The following is an 18,390-nucleotide window of genomic DNA, read 5'->3' as shown; positions in this document are numbered from 1 at the left end:
TACTAGTTATTTACTCTGCTTCATTATAAAGAGAAATAGTGATCCAGGATATCCTGCCCCCTTCTAATCCAAATGGCACCCAAAGTACCAGAGCACAGTTTACCAAAGCCAATGGTTTAGGAGTTCTAGGTTAAAGCAATAAAATTGAAAAGGCAAAACCCTTAGGTTTCTGACCATGATCTGACAGGACTTATTTCCCCTGTAATTATATAATTTGTTTGTTTAATCACTCGCAATCAAAGTAATACAGGTAGAACCTGTGTAGGGCAGATGGGTTTTTCTTCTTTTTTTTTTAATCAGTTCTTTCCCATCACATAATCCTCTTTCTAGGTCATCGGCTATAGTGGGCTGAGGTTCTTTATCTAGAAACACTATAATAAAGTGGTGCTCTGAATCCTGAATCAAACTAGACTCCAGAATAAAAACTCATAACGAGGGGCAAGAAATGTCTGCTGGTGGTAGAGCCAGAAAGGAAAATATTTTAAAAACCATCAAATTGCAGAAAATAGTGCAATTTTTTCAATGAAACAGTGGGGAAAGAAAGGGTGGGGAGTGATTATTTTATATACAAAGCTGGGAACTATGGCAACTGAAGTAAAAAGAAAACAAGTCTGCAAAACAGACTACAATGTAAGTCCAAGTTATGAGAATCCAGGGAAAGAAAAAAGTACCCTAAGTGAGTGAATGGGTGGGGCAGATGGGACCCAGGACTGAAGAGACTCGGAAGTGAGCTAAGCTTAGGAGAGGCTTCGGGGTGGGGGTGGGGACTGTTTATTGAGAGGAAAGCACTGGAGAGGAAGAAACATTTTTAGAATCAGACACAGCATCCATGAGCATGACAGAATGGAAAACTGGGGAACGCAACTACTTGTCCTAGAGACAAAAAGTACTTCTTTGCACAGGCTTATTTCACAGGAGAAGCTGAAGATGTTTTCAGGTGGAGTCCCCAGCAGCCCACTAAAAAATAAATAAAAATGAAGAGACTGGTCAGACTTCCAGTCCTTTCCTTCAGGCAGATTGCCTACCTGTGCCTCTCTGTTACCTCACAGCAAGGTGGAGGGAGGGGAGGTGGCACTCCATTCATTTATTTCTCTCCAGAAGCAGGCCAAGCTAAAGTAGCAGGAAGAGCACAGACCAGAAGGCAAGGAGTCCCATGGGTTTACTGAGTGGTTTCTTGGTTCAAAGGAAAACATGGAGAGACTGAGGCATGATGGCTACAACTCTGGGCAAGTCCCTGAACCTCTCTGAGCCTCAATCTTGTAATCTACCAAATGGAAATGACACCTGCTCCACATATTACTGTGAGTTTAGTCACAGGCATGAAATACATTTTTCCAAGTGTAAGATACTTTGGGGCATCACATCCTGCCTACCACTAGCATCACTATTCCTACCAGATCTCAGCCTAATCCTAGGAAGTCACTGATTTCAACAATCCTGGTGCTGCAGGCCATGTGTTAGGCAAAAGATGAAACAGATCAGAAAATGAAAGTCCATGATTCCATATCACACTTCACAGGCCTATGGCCAAACCCAGAGCTAGACCAGACCACAATTTTTGTTAAGTGATCTCTATTTAAAAAGCATCCTCTCCCTAAATCTGCATGTACTTTATGGGACTAGCCTGAATACCAACCTTACACTTGCTTGATCTCCCAAGTAACTTTCCTCTTCTGAGCAGCCAAGGCCCTAGTCTTTTAATTTACCAAAGTGATTGATTTGGAAGAAGGGAATCTTTTGTGGAATTACCAAACACTTGTTCTGAAATTCCTGGGCCCCAAAATGTCACTGGGGTTCACCAGTCGGGCTTACAGAGGTCAGGTGATCCATGGAGCTTTTAGCACAGGTCCATCTCACAGTGGTCCCAGTGGGTCCCCGAGCCAGCCTGTGGTGATTTCCCCAGTTTCAGGATGTGTAATTGGAATAGCACATGCAGCAACTAGCAGAATCCCCAAACGAAATTTAGGTTTTTTTGAACTGATAGAAAGAAAATGAACTTGACTTAAGTTTTATAATTCCCTTGTTTGGTATAATCAGACAGTTCTATAAGATGAATGAGAGTTAAAAAAAATTTAGCTTCCCAGAGGGAAAGAAAATAGCAAGAGTGTTATTTGGAGGCTGTAAGGATTCAAGATAAGTTAACCTTTGAGAGTCCACTGGGTTGCAGGCACTATTTTAAAGGTTCATTATGTAAGTTGTCTCATCTCATTGGACACTGTTTAGAGGTAGTAAGCCTGAGAACATGAAATAGGGTGTCATTCTGCCCAAGGAGCAGGGAAAGGTGGGAGGAGAGGCAGGATGAGAATCATTGCAGAGTCCTTGAGCTGTGTCTCCCAGGATGAAGAGAGTGAGCAGAGCACAGTGGGGTGTGAGTTTGCAGAAGGACCCAAGAAATCTGGGGTAATCAGGAGAGCTGCAGTAGGAGATACCAGTAGTCACAAATGAGCCTGGAGATGAAGCTGGAGTCAGGTCAGAGAAATGGTATCTGGCAGACAAAAGGATTAGAAGTTCAACTGGAAGACATGGGAAGTAACTAAAAGTTCTTGATTTTAGAAAAGATACTGCTTATTGAACCTAAGAAATCATTGATTTTAAGACATGCCATTTAAGTAAGATCGACAGGCTGCTGACAACATCATGGTAGGCCATTGACAAAGCTGAGTTCTGACTTCAGAGATGTTAACACGTGAAAGAGCATGTCTGAGAATTGATGAAACAGTTCCCTCTGGAAGTATAAGGAGTTAAGAGTTGAAATACTCATCAGGAGGTTTTGAAAGCCAAAGAAGTGATGACTGCCAAGGGAGGGTTGAAAACGGGATGGGAGAATGAGGTCTTGAAGGTTTTTTGATGGACAGGAAGAATTCAGAGAGGACTCTAGCCAATCCTCTACTTCTTACTCCAAACCCCTACCTACTTAGAAGATAATTACATCCCCTGTAACAGATGAGGAAATTAAGCCTTAAAAGATTAAATAACTTGCCTATGGTTTCATAGCCAGCTAGCCTGTATTCTAATTGTGAGCTCCACTATGCCTCTTAGTGCCAGTAGCACAATTTAACACCTACATGTTTTATTTCCACTTTGACCCAAGCTCCTTGTTAAGTAGACTCTTATGTACAGGATGCTGCCAAGGAGTTTAAGGATTATTCATCCAATCCGATCCAGGTTCATTTTTCAATAAAAAGCTAATTATGATTTTAAATATGCTGAGATGCTAGATCAGAATATGTGTCACAGATCTTAAAAATGCTCAATCCATTTGACATAAAAATCCCATTCAAGCAATTTATTCTAAGTGAAGAGTACCAAAAAGACAAAAAAACAAAATCCCCTACCATCAACAGTAACAAAAAAGATACACCAAGTATGCTGAGATGCTAGATCAGAATATGTGTCACAGATCTTAAAAATGCTCAATCCATTTGACATAAAAATCCCATTCAAGCAATTTATTCTAAGTGAAGAGTACCAAAAAGACAAAAAAACAAAATCCCCTACCATCAACAGTAACAAAAAAGATACACCAAGTACCAAAAACAACCAGAACTGGTATTCCATACAGCACAGTAAAAGGGAAGCATTGGAAATAACTATCCAAGAGTAATTAACAGCTAATTTTGTGATTATCACTTCCTTGAATGCTTTAAAAGGCCAGTTATATTTCAACAAGATTTACTTAAATAAAAAATTGTCATAAGTTTAATGCCAAGTTAAAAAAATATGTAAAATTATAATATTGAAGAAAAAGGATTAGAAAGGACACTAGAAAAATGTAGTTTGAATTTGTTGACTACAGCTATCCCTGTTCTTGATTAGTTAAGAATTACACATTAACATGTTACAGAAGTGGCAGAGCTAAAGACCTCGTTCTGAGAAGCTGCTGAAGACAAGGACCCAGTTCAGCACGTCTTCCCAAGGAAAAGATGAGCATATAGACCAACCTCTAGTCCCAGTGTCAATGACCTTGGGCTGTTACTGTTACTGTAAGACATTGAGGGTGGGGAGATCCAGTGTCAACACAGCAGGGTGTGTTCAAAATACTTTTTAAGATTAGCCAAATGTCATTGTGCACTAGAGAATGGACCCCGTAGGGTGGCTGCTGGACAAACAGTGTTTCACAGAAGCAATTCATGAACCCACAGAATCTGAAAAATCAAAGAGACAGCTAGGTCTGCAGTCAGCACCATCCCCACTCTTCCACCTCCATGGCCATGTGACCCTGGGCAAATGTCTAAGAGCCTATGAATAGGGTATGCAGCTATGTAACTTAAAAGACATCCAGAATTTGAGAATCACTAACTAGGGCTCCTGGCAATAAGGACCCCAAAGGCCATATCGTATTGGAGTAAAAATAAACTGATGTTCTATTAGGAAGCTAAGCTCTCCTTGAGTTTTTACATACTATAAAAAGCCCTACCCAATGCAACCCCAATTAACCAAAGCTCCCAAGTAAGTGTTGTTTCTATCTCCTGGGGCTGGGATCTAAAATCCCCAATGCACACAAAAGGAAGGCAGCTGGTTGGTAGCAGGAGAGAAGTCTGCCTGGTTGTCCCAAGATATTCAAGAATAGACCAGAAAGGAGGTAAAGGGTGCCTGGCAGCTGAGACATTTAGAGAAGGCACAGAAATCCGCAGTGCCAGAAATACTAATATATAATTAAAAACAAATAGTAGCCATTGGTTTCTGTGTGAAATATGCTTATGCCCATTTTAACGATCCAGAACAGAACCACTAAGAACTCAAGCCACCTGTCCCAAGAGTGCAACACAGCTGTTAAAACCTCAGTTGTCTCACCTGTGAAGCAGGGATAATCATAGTATTGACTTCAAAGGGTGGTGTTGAGGAATGAATCAGTTAACAGGTGTAAAACCTTTAGAACAGACCTGGCACACTGCAATCAGTAAGTTTTAGCTCTTGTTAACAGTGTGAAACTGGGACCAACACCTCCTGACTCCAAGTAAACACTAGTGTTCTACTGTATCCCATTAATTTCCAAGGCCCCTAATGCTGCCTTTTATCTATGTCACTGTCATAAAGTCACTGTCATGAAAGCCAAAGACCACCATTCAGCTCTCTGCCTTCCCTGGAGGACTTTCTAAACTCTGAGACCCCAAGCACAGGAGAGAATTCAGAGCTGCTTTCTAGAGCAGTGGTCCCCAGCCAGTGGTCCACGGACCACTCCTTGAGGTTAGCCACCACTGTTCTAGAGGCCTGGGCACTGGTGCCTGGTACTGAGCCTAAGGTTTCCCCAATCAACAGGCTGGGGGGAGTTTGCAGGCTGACAACCAATCCACTGCTAAGACCCTGGTCTCCCTCCCCTCGCTGCACCCCCCTCCCCCACAGCTTACTAAAGCCCACTCCCTTCCCCGTTTCCCCTTGCCTCTATACTCCCATAGGGGACCTCTACTGTTTTCTGGGATACCCATCACCAGACCTTCCGCTGGGATCATGTGGGCATATGTCTTCTGTCCAAAAGAGGAAACTGTGTTGCCTCTACTAATACAGTGCCTGGCTCACAGCTCTCACGGGGCATCAGTGCACAGACAAGGCTGTCTCCCAAGGGCTGAGATTCCCACCCATGTCAAGCCACCTAAAGCAGTGGTCGGCAAACTCATTAGTCCACAGAGCCAAATATCAACAGTACAACGATTGACATTTCTTTTGAGAGCCAAATTTTTTAAACTTAAATTTCTCCTAACATCACTTCTTCAAAATAGACTCACCCAGGCTGTGGTATTTTGTGGAAGAGCCACACTCAAGGGGCCAAAGAGCCGCATGTGGCTCGCGAGCTACGGTTTGCCGACCATGGACCTAAAGGTATCCCAAGAGCAACAAACATCAAATAACTGGAAAAGCAGAGCTACTGTTTACCAAGTTTGGATAAGCTGGGTTCCTAGCTTTCTAATTTGGTTTATGAGCCTTGAGAGTTTGTCCTGTATTTTTGTTTGTTCGTTTTGCTCTTAGGATCAATGTGCACTTTAAGAGAAATTTCCGAGTTTTACACTCTCGAGGCTTGCCTGCTGTCTTCCAAATGGCAGTAATCGTGAATTTAGCTTTAGGTGCTTTAGCAAAGGAAACAAGGACATAAAAATGAACCGTTGATGCCTTAACTCCTTTTTGTAAAAAGTATTTAAAAGTTAAATAAAGATACCAATTCATTAACCAAATAATTTACAGGATTGCTAATCTGGTGTTTAAAAGCCTGGAGGCTGGCCCAAATGTCACCACTAACTCCTTTGGGGTGAATCCTGTGCTTTTATGGGCTTCAGTTTCCCTCCCTGTGAAACAGAGGCCAGTGGACACCTAAAACCACGATGGACTGCGGGCCTGTTATCTAAGTAATGTTCTGGGTAGGACTTGTTCCGTGTGATCAGAGAGAAAAGGACAGGCACAGAAGTTTATTAAACAAGACTGGAAAAGACCAAGAAGTGAATTTAAAAGTTGCCCTCTCCTTTTGGATACTGGGTTATTTATATGGCAAAATAATTGGTTCAGACTACAGAAATGCCTCAGAGCATTCACTAGAGAGCTGATCCTAATGCTGGGGAAACACTATTCTCTTTGGCCCAACCGTGAAAAAAAGGATTCCCCTTCTCTTCACTACCTACCCACATGGTCCTAGGCTCCCTCCTTTCAAGCCCACCTTCTCTAGCAACTTTTTTTTTTTTTAAATATATTTTATTGATTTTGTACAGAGAGGAAGGGAGAGAGAGAGCCAGAAACATCGATGAGAGAGAGTCATTGATCAGCTGCCTCTTGCACACCCCCTACTGGGGATATGCCCGCAACCAAGGTACATGCCCTTGACCAGAATCGAACCCGGGACCCTTCAGTCCCCAAGCCGACGCTCTATCCATTGAGCCAAACCGGTCCCGGCTCTAGCAACTTCTGATTCTCGTTCCTGTTGATGCTTTACAATTTGTAGGAAGCCCTTGTTAATGAGCCAGCCTGCTTTTTCCTCCTGTGACCTGATTAGAATTGAGGTCTTCTACAGGTACTCAAACTTCCCAAATTAAGCTCCTCTAGGACAAGTTCAGGCCTTCCTTAACCATAGTGAAGGAGAAGACAGTCTGAAAATGAAGTGAAGAGCTTGTAAAATACAGTGAACTAAATAACTAGAGAGATTAAAAGTATAAATTTAAGGCGTACCCCGTTTATTGTGTGTGTGTCTCTCCCCTCACCCCTCCTTTGTTTTTTGTTTTTTTAACCAACTGAAGACCTTCCACCAGCAAATAGATTATGAGTGGTCACATTGTGAGGATGTGGAACCACACCTATTGGAGGAGGTATGCCTGGAAGCAGATTTGGTTCAATTGAGACCTTAAGGCAGATTAACCCTTTTTGTTCTGTTTCAAAATTATCCTAAATTGCTAAAGACTGGGAAAAGGTGGCTACAAAGGATTTTCTACTTAAATGACAGCTGAACCAGATTATCTCTAAGATTCCTTCCAGCTCTAACATTCCTGAATATCAGGATGTTGTAAAGTCTGCACCACTGGCAGAGTAAGGCACTGTAAGACTGCTAAACTTTGGAAGCTGAAGCCAGGAAAAGGGAGTAATCTGAGTATTTGTTTTCCACTTTAAATATTTATAGCAAAAAATTGTTCTCCACTTTAATATTAATAGCAAAGGACAAATAAACAAAAAACCCTGGGTGCCTATTTACTGCTTTCTAAATTAACACTTGACATCTAAATTTCAATGTGAGCTTCATTAAGTCGAGGCAATGTTAACTTCAGTGCTCCATGTCTGAGTCAAGAACATTACCTGACCCATGATAGAAGCTCCTATATCAACACTCCAAATGCTGAAAGGAACACAGTAGTAAGTGACCTAAAACAATACTTCATTTCCATAGCTGTTTAGTTCGCAAAAGAAAACAGCAGTGTTTCTGCCAACTTGGAAATAGGGTATGTTCATGGTCAAACAAGTTTGGGAGACTTGAACAAGAACGCTGGCAATCTTAAAGGGGATGATGGCAGATGATTCAAAATATAGCCTAAACTTATTGAGGCCATGAAATCCTCCTCATCCGGAACATTTAGTGACACTCTCAGGCTGCACAGCAGCCCTATGTCATCTTAGGGATGAAGGCATGCTCCCCACAGCTTTGAAACAACTTGTCCCAAGTCCCATGCAATCAGTTCAGACAGCCATGGTAAAAGTGAGTTTAACTCCAAAGCCTACGGCATCAACCACTGTTTACTCTGGAGCTGTGACAAATTATCCAGGTGGAGAAACTTTTAATAGTGTACAGCTGACTCTTGAACAAGGGCTTGAACTGTATATGCTGATTTTTTTTCAACTAATACTGTAAACGTTTTCTTCCTTATGATTTTAACATTTTTCCCCTAGTTTACTCTATTGTAAGCATCCTATATAATAAAAGCATAATATGCAAATTGCCCCCTTGACCTGGGAGTTTGACCTACCGCACCAGTGAAAAGAATACATCAGTAAGGCTTCTGGTTAACGGAGACTAATGACCAGACCACTCATTTCAGAGAAAGGGGTCTGAAAGTAAAGAGCTTATAAAATATAGGTGAGCTAAAAGAATCTACTGAAAAATCTTTCAAAATAAATATATTCACCCTGGGGGAAAGGTGTGCTTTTCAGGATGGATGGGCATATAAAGCGAAGCCTATTATGAAAAAGGACCCCTGGTGATATTCATCATGTCCCTCAACCCACAGTCAAACAATGACTTGAAATGGGACAAGGAGTTCTCTTGGGATGAGTTTGTAAGATCTTAAAGTCAGGCAAAAATTTCAAACAAAATACCCTATCCACACCCACCCCAAATCCTTCCCATTCTTAAAGGTTCATCCTGGGGTATGGAGGGCACCATCACCAATTTGAAAGGATCTAGGCCTTGAATCAAGGCAAATCTGGATTCACAACACTTGAACTATGAAAAAGCTTGTAAAGAAACCAGCAACAATATAGTGACTTCCCTTATAAACTGATTAACCATCATTGTTCATGTCTAATCATTAATTTCAACATTTATAGAAAGAGGGAGGACTTTTAGAACTATTACCTAAAGTCCCTTCTGGAAGACCATTAGGACATAGTTGGTACTTGGATTATACCTCAGACCCTCCCTCTCCTCTCTGAACAGGCCCTTGACTTCCCTTAGCACCAGCAAGACATGTGAGCACTGAGAACCCGGGTGATCTACCTCCCTAGGAGGGCAAAGCCCTCTGCCTCACTGAGCCCAGTCTTTTCTATAAATAAAACCACTTCCCTGCCAGCCTCAGAGGATTAAGAAGTCTTTTAATATTGTAAAGTAGGCGAGAAAGATGTTAGATATTGTTGTGCGAGAGCTCTGGGCCCACCTGGGGGGTTATGATTCCACTGGCCCCAGAGGACTTGGCCAGGAAACCGACAGCTTGCTTGACTGCCCTGGGACGAAGGAGGGCTGGTGGTCTCACAGGAAAAGGAAGACTAGGAAGCAAGAGCTTGGGGGGTGGAGTTGGGGGAGAGGGCTGTGAGGCTATGTGGAACCAGACAGGGAGGGGAAAAGAGAGGTCCTAGAGAATGAGGGGGGAGGGAGGTTTCTACACTTCTTCCACCAACTCTGAGCCCAACCCTCTCCACTCCCCGCCTGATCTTAAGTTTCCTAAGAATGGCTCGCACATACCGAGCACTTATTAGGACAATGATTAGAACTTAGCGAGCGCTTGTTATGAAAATACCAGTTAACGTCCGTCCCAGGGACTAACTATTCTAGGTCCACGGCCCAGACGTGGGCCCCCATGGCAGGGCCCGGAGAGGAGGGTGTGTCTGGGTCCAGGGTGACAGCACCTAGTGAGTGGTCCCCGGGTCACTTCTGGCCCAGGCGCCCACAGCAGCGGGTCCGGGCCCCGCCCCGCCCTGCCGGGCTCCTACCTTTGAGCGAGGTCTCCACCAGGCGCAGGTAGAGCTGCGAGTTCTTGTTGCCGTGGCTCATGCGCTGGGCCAGGCCGTTGCGCTGCAGGACGCACTCCTCAAACTGCACCACGTTCTGGTGGCGCCGCTTGAGGCTGGTCAGGGCCCAGAACTCGGCCAGCGCCAGCTCCACGTTCTCCGGGGCGTCGCAGCGGATCTTCTTGACCGCCACCCGGGCCCCGCTGCGCCCGGCCACTGCCTCGTACACCACGCCGTAGCTGCCGCGCCCGATCTCGGTCAACAGGCTGTAGCGCGGCTGCGCGGACCCGCCGCCTCCCTCCTCCGGCCGCCGCCGCCGCCGCCGGGCCAGGTAGGCCTCGCCGGGCGTCTCGGCCGCCACCGGATCCATGGCCTGGGCCGCAGCCGCTGGCCTCAGCTTCGCGCTGGGCGCCCGCGGCACTGGGCTTCGCCTTTTCCTCTCGGGGCTTTGTGTACCTCGGCGGGCGCCGTCCGCCGTCCCCGTTTCCATGGCTGCTGCGGGCGGCGGGGGGAGCAGCAACGGCGCTGCCCGGGCCCCCCCTGCCTCATCCCTCCTCCGTCTGGCCCCGGGACGCGGAGGAGCGGGTGCTTGGCTTGGGACCTGTGGGCGAAAGAATCGGTTCAACGACCAGGCCGAGGCGGGGAGGGAGGCTGGGAGCGCAGGCCAGAAGGCGCCCCACCTCCTCCTCCTCCTCCACCTCCCTCCTCCGGCCGCTGCTGCGGCCCCTTTAAGACGGAAGCCGCCGCGGCTGCTGGGACCAGGGAGGGGCGGGGAAAGCGGGAAAGACGAAACCACAAGCCAAGGCGCGGAGGGGAACCGGAGAGGAAAGGAGCACCCCCACCACCTTCCCAGCTAACTTATCGCCTAGGAGTAGGAGAAACAAGTCCTCACAGACTTTACACGCTATTACAAACGCCTTAGAAGCAATTCAGACTGCGGAAATCTTTTTTTCCTGCGCGCCTCCCTGTGGGATCCCCCCAACCCCCGTTTCCCGCCCAGTGTTCTCCGGCATGTAAACCGTCCATTGAATTAAGTCCGAGCGGAGCGGCGCACACAAACTCACGTCTCCAGGGCAAGAGGGTGGCGGGCGTCGGCTTAAAAAAACTTCGGCCGCCCGACTGCGCCAGGCCCAGGGCCCAGCGCCCTTCCCAAGCCCCCGAGGCGGCGGGGACGGCGCCAGCCTTAGCGCTCCCTTTCCCTCCGCACCCGGCGCCCGCCCTTACCTGGCCGGAGCCCCTCCACTTCCGCACGGCCGGCTTCCCCCCGGGGGTCTCGGGCTGGGGAGGATGGTCCGCTCCCGGCCGGGGCTGCCTTCGGTACTGGGCCACGCGGGAGCCGATGGAGCGCGCCGGGCGTGCGCCGGAGCCGGGCGCTGCCCCGGAGACGACGGCGGCGCGCGGCGGGGAGAGACCGCCGGCGTCCGGGCCGCCGCGGCTCTGCTGCACGTGCTCGCGCCAGCTGAGCCCTTTACATAACCTCTTCGCGGCCGAAGCCCCTCCTCCGGCGGGCGCCCGGGCCGGCGGGGGCTCCTGGTGGCCCATTCCCCGGAGCCCGGCCGGCCGAGCTGCGAGCCGAGCGGTGTCTCGCCGGGGTCGACGGAGCAGCCGCAGACGCGGCCCAATCACAGGCGAGCGCCGCCGGCCTCCAAACGTCGGCGCCAAACTCCCGCGACCCGACCCGCCGCGGCCCCCTGGTCCCCGCAGCCGCCTCCGCTCTCTTCGCCCGTGCGGAGCGAGGATGGTCTGCACTTAGAAGGCGCGTAATAAATGCTAATTGGTTGACGAGATTATTCGGTTTGATTTTGGATTTATAATAGCTTCTTCCTGGGGACCGCCCGGACTGGGTTGGGATTCACACCGGGCCTCCCAATAATCCCTTTATCTTGAGTAAATCTTTTCTCGGATTGGAGCCTCACTTTCCTTTCCTGCAACATTGGGTAGACTGAGACTTACCTCCAGGGTTGCATGGATTTTTAAATATTGTGTTCACCGCTTTGTACCCCAATGCCTTAGTAAATGCCCCATATTTGTTAACTGAACCTGCAGATACTTAACCAAATTCTGTAATGTACTAGGCTCCCTCCTCAGTCGCTAAAGAGCAGCGAACCACAGTTTGTACCTTAATTGAGGTCCTGTGCCATGTGAGACAAATCAAGTAGGTTACCTTGGGCAAGTTAATAGCTTTCTTGTGTCTCCATTCCTCATCTGTAAGATAAGAACAGTAGTGGTAGGATTCACTGAGCTTATCCTAGTAAAGCACTTAGAACAGGACAGGGTCTTGCACACACACACAAAAATAGCTATTAAAGACACAGTATAAAAAAATAAAGACACAGTATAGCTTTGGACAAGAAGTGTAATGGAGAAAAAGAATAAGCTAAAGAGTACCTGAGGATTGGGGACAGGCCATTGTGATAGTGTGATCACTTAAAGACTTTTGTATATAAAATTTCAACATTATGTGTAAATTGCAAGACTAGTAAAGAATTCTCATACTTTTCAATCAGAATAACATTGTTATATTTTGCTATGTTCTCACTATCGCATTTCTCTTGTGTATATATGTGTGTAAAACATGAATTTTGTTTTTCTCCTAAAATTTAGGACCTAATCATTTTAGAGTACGTTTCAGACATCATGTGCTTTTATCACCACATGCTCTGTGTGTATTTCCTGAGAACAAGGACATTCTCATGCATAATCTCAGTACAGTTATCAAAAGCAGCGATTTTAATAATATGATTCTTTTACTTAATACACCTTCCATATTTAAATTTTGCTAATTGTCCCAATAATGTCCTTTAAGGTATTCCCAAGGATCCAAATGAGGATCACTTATTGCATTTAGTTGTCCTGTCTCTTTACTTTCCTTTAATCTGGAAAGACAATCACTTAGCCCTTCATCTCCCATGACCTTGGCTTTTTAAATATTGGAGAGTTATTTTGTAGATGTCCCTAACTTTAGATTTGTCTGACATTCTCTCATGATTAGATTCAGGTTATGCACTTTGTCAGGAATACCGCAGAAAGTTGGGTTCTCGATGTATCACAATGGGAGGCACATGATATTGATTTGTTCCAATGCTGGTGATGTTAACTTGATCATTTGATTAAGGTGATGTCTGCCAAGATACTCCACAGAAAAGTTAACTATTTTTCCCTTTGTAACTATCAAGCATCTTATGGGAAGATATTTTGAGATGATCCTGTTCTTCACCAGACTTTCAGCATTTATTGATGATTCTTACGTGGATTTATTGTTGTTGTTGTTGTTGCAAGATGCGGGTGGAAAGGCCTCTGTATTGGTCTGTTAGGGCTGCCCATAATAAAATTCCACAGACTGGTGGCTTAACAGAAATTTGTTTTCTCACAGTTCTGGGGGCTAGCAGTTCAAGGTCAAAGTGTTGGTAGGTTTGGTTCCTCCTGAGATCTCTACTTGGTTTACAGGGGTGGCCTGCCTTCTGACCGTGTCTTTACAAAATCTTTTCTGGGATATCTTTTCCTCTAGGACAGTGTTTCCCAAACCTCTCATGATGAGAACCACCTGGTGGAGTTGTTAAACTACAGATTCCTGAATCCCAACTAAGAAGTGCTAAACTAGAATTTTTGGGAACATAAAGGTTTAGCACTTCTTAGTTGGGATTCAGGAATCTGTAGTTTAACAACTCCACCAGGTGATTCTCATCATGAGAGAGGTTTGGGAAACACTGCTCTAGGACATAAATTATATTGGATTAGGGGCCCAATGAGCTCATTTTTACTTTATCTCCAAGTACTATGTTACATGCTGAGGTACCGGGGACTTGTGAATTTAACATGCAAAGTTGGGTAGCGTTGAAGTTGGGTGTGAGACAATTCAATCTATGACAGTCTCCTTGGAATATGACCTCTGAGCTGAGACCTGAAGCCAGCCATGCTAAAACTAGTGGAAAGGCATTTAAGGAAAGAGGGAACAAGTACAGAAGCCATGACACAGGAACAAAATTGATGTTAAACTTCAGCCAATTGGTGAGAATGTAAAAATTGTACAATCACTTTGGGAAAAATAATCTGGCAGTTTTTTTATTCGTCTACCTATGACCCAGCAATCTATGCCTATTTCAATTCCAAGAGAAATGAAAATGTATGTTTACAAAACATCTGTATAAGAATGTTTATAGTGGCTTTTCCCAAAAAATCCCAGACTGGACTCTGATGTTTATCAAGAAATGAATGGAGCCCTAGCTGGGTGTGGATAGTGTCAGCCTGTAGACTGGAAGTTCCTGGGTTCAATTCTGATCAAGGGCACGTACCCAGGTTGCAGGCTTGATCTCTGGTCCTACCCTGTTTCCCCGAAAATAAGACAGTGTCTTATATTAATTTTTTCTCCCAAAGTTGTGCTAAGTCTTATTTACAGAGGATGTCTTATCTTTCCATGTGCTAGGTCTTATTTTCGGGGAAACACGGTAGTTAGGGCGCATGTGGGAAGCAACCAATGGATGTGTCTCTCTCACATCAATGTTTCTGTCTGGCTCTCCCCCTCCCTCCCACCCTTTTTTTTTTTAATTTTTTAAACAATTTTAAAAAATAAATATTTTATTGATTTTTTACAGAGAGGAAGGGAGAGAGAGAGAGAGAGCTAGAAATGGTGGATGAGAGAACATCGACCAGCTGCCTGTTGCACACCCCCTACTGGGGATGTGCCCACAACCAACGTACATGCCCTTGATCAGAATCAAACCTGGGACCTTTCAGTCCACAGACCGACGCACTACTGCTGAGCCAAATCGGTTTCGGCCCTCCCACCCTTTCTAAAAATCATTGGGAAAATACCCTATGAAATGATGCTTGGGGGGGGGAAAGGAATGAAGTATTGATACAATATCATGAATGAATCAAAATAATTACACCGAGAAAAAAGAAGCCAGACACAAAAGTGAACATACTGGATGATTCTAATAAAAAATTCTTGAAAATGCAAAACTAGTTTGTAGTGGCATAAAGCACATCGGTAGTTGGGGTGGGAAGGAAGGGGTGGAATACAGAGATGTAGGAAACTTCAGGGTGATGGATTAGTTATCTTGAAATTCTTGTGTGCTAAGAGTTTCAAGGGAAACACGCTAAAACACTTCAATACTTTTAAGAAGTGCTGTTTGTGTACATTAATTTTACAGCTCCACCTTAATAAAGCTACTAAAAATGGAGGGGGAAAATATATGATTCTGTTATTGTAAAGCCAAGCAACGCTGAATGATGGTGGCAGGAATTATACCAGTGGTTACCTTTGGGGTGAGAATTGACCACTAAGGGCCACAAGGCAATTTTCTGGGTGACAGCATTTTATTGTGTGCATATTATACTGCAATAAAGTTGATGTAAAAGGTGAACAAACAAAACCCTGCCACCAGGGACACCCATATCTTCACTTAGAGCTTGGAAAGACCAAAGGCTGCCCATTGCTGCAGTCACCAGCCCTGTATGTTGAGTGGGCTAGTGGAGTCTCTCTTCTGGTTAGTTTGCTGACCTGATTTTTAAAAAAATATATTTTATTGATTTTAGAGAGGAAGGGAGAGGGAGATAGAAACATCAGTGATGAGAGAGAATCATTGATCAGCTGCCTCTTGCACATCCCCCACTGGGGATCATCAGGCTTGCAACCCAGGCATGTGCCCTTGGTTGGAATTGTACCTGGGACCTATCAGTTCACAGACTGATGCTCTATCCATTGAGCCAAACCAGCCAGGGCTGACCTGATTTTTAAGGGAGACGGGGTCTGAAGATCTAGGATGCACACAAGGTGTGAAATCCTTTTGTATGCTGCGAGAAGAACCAGCTACTTGCAAAATGGTTGCTGGCTTGAGCACTTCTGTCTTCATTTTTCTTGAGTTCCAGCAGTAACCTATTCTTAGGATGGCTAATAGCCAACTCTCACTAAAGTTTTTTTTTATCTGTCAGGCACAGGAATGAACAAAGAATTCTCATGCCAATCCTGTGATGTGGTTACTGTCATCAGCTCCATGTTGCAGAAGAGACTGAGGGAGGCAGTCACACAGCTGGGATTTGAGCTGAGACCCCAGGCTTTTCACGCCACCTGACCCTGCTCAACTCTCCCTGCTAAGCATTTTCAACAAACATGCCTACCTCCGTACCCCTGGAGCCTTAGACGTGTCAGACCATGGCTGGAGCGCCATATTTAGTGACAGAAGAAATGGAGGAGGAAGGGAAAGGCAACAGTGAGGTTTTAGGCCCTTTTAGTAGGCCCCTCCCTGCCTTTGAGGGACTGACAGAAAATAAGGCACAATGGAATTACAAGACTCCAAGTCACCTTAGTTTTACAGAGGACAATAAAGCAGGGAAAGGGTTTGCAGGATAGGTGCTGCTTTAGGATGGATGGTTTGGGACACCTCTCTAAGGAGGTGACCTTTGAGCAGAGAGACCTGCCTGCAGTAAAGGAATCAGCCAGATGCAGATTTACTAGAAGAGCATTCCGTGTCAGAGGAAAGAGAGCATGGTGGGCGCTGGGAGGAGCTATGGAAAATGAGGGAGAGGGAGATGGAAAGGGAGAGGGAGAGGGAGAGGGAGAGAGAGAGAGACAGAGAGACAGAGAGAGAGAAGGGAGCCGCAGTGGGGGCCTGTCATGAGGCAGGGACCTGAGGACCATGGTGAAGACTTTGGGTTGGTCAAGCATTCTCAGTATTTCAAGCACGTGGTCAACAGTGCCATTGGAGAGAGTTGACACTCAGGTAGGACGTTATGCTAAGGACTGTCCCAGAGTGAGAAGGCAGAATGGTGACTCCCTTCCCATCCTTGTACTTCAGGGGGTGAGAACCAGCCTTGGGGGTGGTTCCATGGGAAAGCAGGGGGCCCTGGCCTGGGAAGGGAAGTTTGGGTGGAAGGGAAGACTGTGGGAGGATGGAAACTGGGAGGGGGCTGACTGCTCTCATGGGCAGTGAAAGGTTAGCAGGAAGTGCGGAGAGCTGGGGGCTGGAGGTGGCATGGGCTTATGGCAGGTATAGCAGAGGGAGGCAAGGATCAGAGGGGGTTAAGGGAAGAGAAGCTGACACGGGTCTAGGAGGGGGGCTTCAGAGGGCCTTGTGGGTACTAAAGGACAGAAGCTGGAGCTGGCTGCCTTGAGGCCATCTCTGAAAAAAAAACAACGAGCTTGTCATGCTGCCTAGCACCATGCAGCTTACTACTATGTGGGAGAGATGGTTTGTCTGCATTTTATGAATGGCACGATTGAGCCACAAGTGAGTGGAATGGCTGGGATTTGAATCCTGGCAGCCTTAGGGTTTTGTATCCAAGCTCTTAACCATTATACAGATGCTCACAAGCTTGAGAGCCCATCGGCCTCCCCAGATTGCTGGGCCCCATCCCCAGAACGGCTCATCGGGGAGGCATGGGTAGCGCTCCATAATCCACATTTCTCACAAGGTCCCAGGTGCTGATGTCGCTGGACCAGGGGCTGCACTCGGACAAGATTAACGTTACACTACACTGTCCTTAGAGTGCGCACAAAGCTGAGGTGACTGCAGAGAACTTAGGGAGGAAGTGGAGCTATTACATAGAAAACTGAGCAAATAAGACACGAGGTGATAATTACAGGCAACACAATAAAAATATAAGAAAAACAATCATCATAAACCATAGTGCCCAGCTGGAAATCATAGATTGTCATTACAAATGTAAAATCAACACATTGTTTTAACCAAAAATTATGGTGTAATTATTTGTGGAAACTTGGAGAGTGTGTATGTGTGTAGATAATAAAGAAAAGAAAAGAACTTCTTTTTTTTTCTTTAGCTGTCGTTAATGGGAACGTGTAAAATTAGAGTATCTTGAGGTGACACCTGTAAGCAGGATTGAAGAAGCAATCACAGATTTAGGAATTGCTTCATGGGATAAGACTCAGGGACAGGATAGGATTTCTGTTATAAGCCTGCAGTGATATTTAACTTGAAGAGCAACTAATCTTAAACATCACGTACATTTGTTACTAGGGTTAAAATTAACAGTGGGTGTGGGCTTTGGCCACCACTGGACCAGCCTGTCAGCTTGGTGGCGCTGTTCAGCTTCTGGCCATGACGGTCACCTGTTGTCCTGCATTACCTATGAGCTTCTGGAGGGTTACCAGTAGCCGGTGCCCATATCACACCCCGGGAACACCGCGCTGGAGACACTGCCTCCAGTGTGACTCCACAGAGAGATCCTCCTGTTACTAAACCAGGGGCCGGGTTGCAGAAGCAACGATGGAAGCAAACACAGCCAGCCGGTTTCAAATCTCACAGGTGCTTCCGATCAGCCACTGAAAGGGCTCAGCAATCCCCAACACATCTTCCTCTCTCTCCTGGAAATTGCATAAAAATCTCCGTCAGGCTGCATTTGCAGCAGAAAATTGGTTGCTAAGTTCCTAGCCGCTGCTTATGGCTTTTGAAAAGATAAAGGAATACATTACAGAACTAGCGGGGCACAGTCTTTAATTCTGTAATATTAGGATATTCA

At 45.8% G+C, this 18,390-nt stretch overlaps 1 protein-coding gene across 10 annotated transcripts in view; it reads right to left on the bottom strand.

The window, feature by feature from the left end:
• Nucleotides 1-11,619, bottom strand: part of STK35 (serine/threonine kinase 35) — a 40,748-nt gene extending 29,129 nt beyond the window's left edge. For 8 of the 10 annotated variants that reach the window (XR_004984546.2, XR_004984545.2, XR_004984544.2 and 5 more), the window contains exons 1-2: nucleotides 11,104-11,619; nucleotides 9,892-10,510 (exon numbers count right to left, since the gene is read on the bottom strand). Coding sequence is in view for 7 of the 10 variants with exons in the window: in XM_036419630.2 (XP_036275523.1) it covers nucleotides 9,892-10,510; nucleotides 11,104-11,451 (967 nt within the window). In the remaining 3 variants the exon portion in view is untranslated. Of the gene's footprint in view, nucleotides 1-9,891; nucleotides 10,511-10,589 lie in introns of all 10 variants that reach the window. The other 2 variants (XM_036419635.2, XM_045574868.1) reach the window with 2 other exon arrangements.
• Nucleotides 11,620-18,390: the final 6,771 nt, after the last annotated feature.

Source organism: Pipistrellus kuhlii, unplaced genomic scaffold, assembly GCF_014108245.1.
Source record: "Pipistrellus kuhlii isolate mPipKuh1 unplaced genomic scaffold, mPipKuh1.p scaffold_m20_p_6, whole genome shotgun sequence".
NCBI lineage: Eukaryota > Metazoa > Chordata > Mammalia > Chiroptera > Vespertilionidae > Pipistrellus > Pipistrellus kuhlii.
The sequence above is the reverse complement of the archived record's forward strand: the minus strand, read 5'-3'. Positions and strand labels throughout refer to the sequence as shown.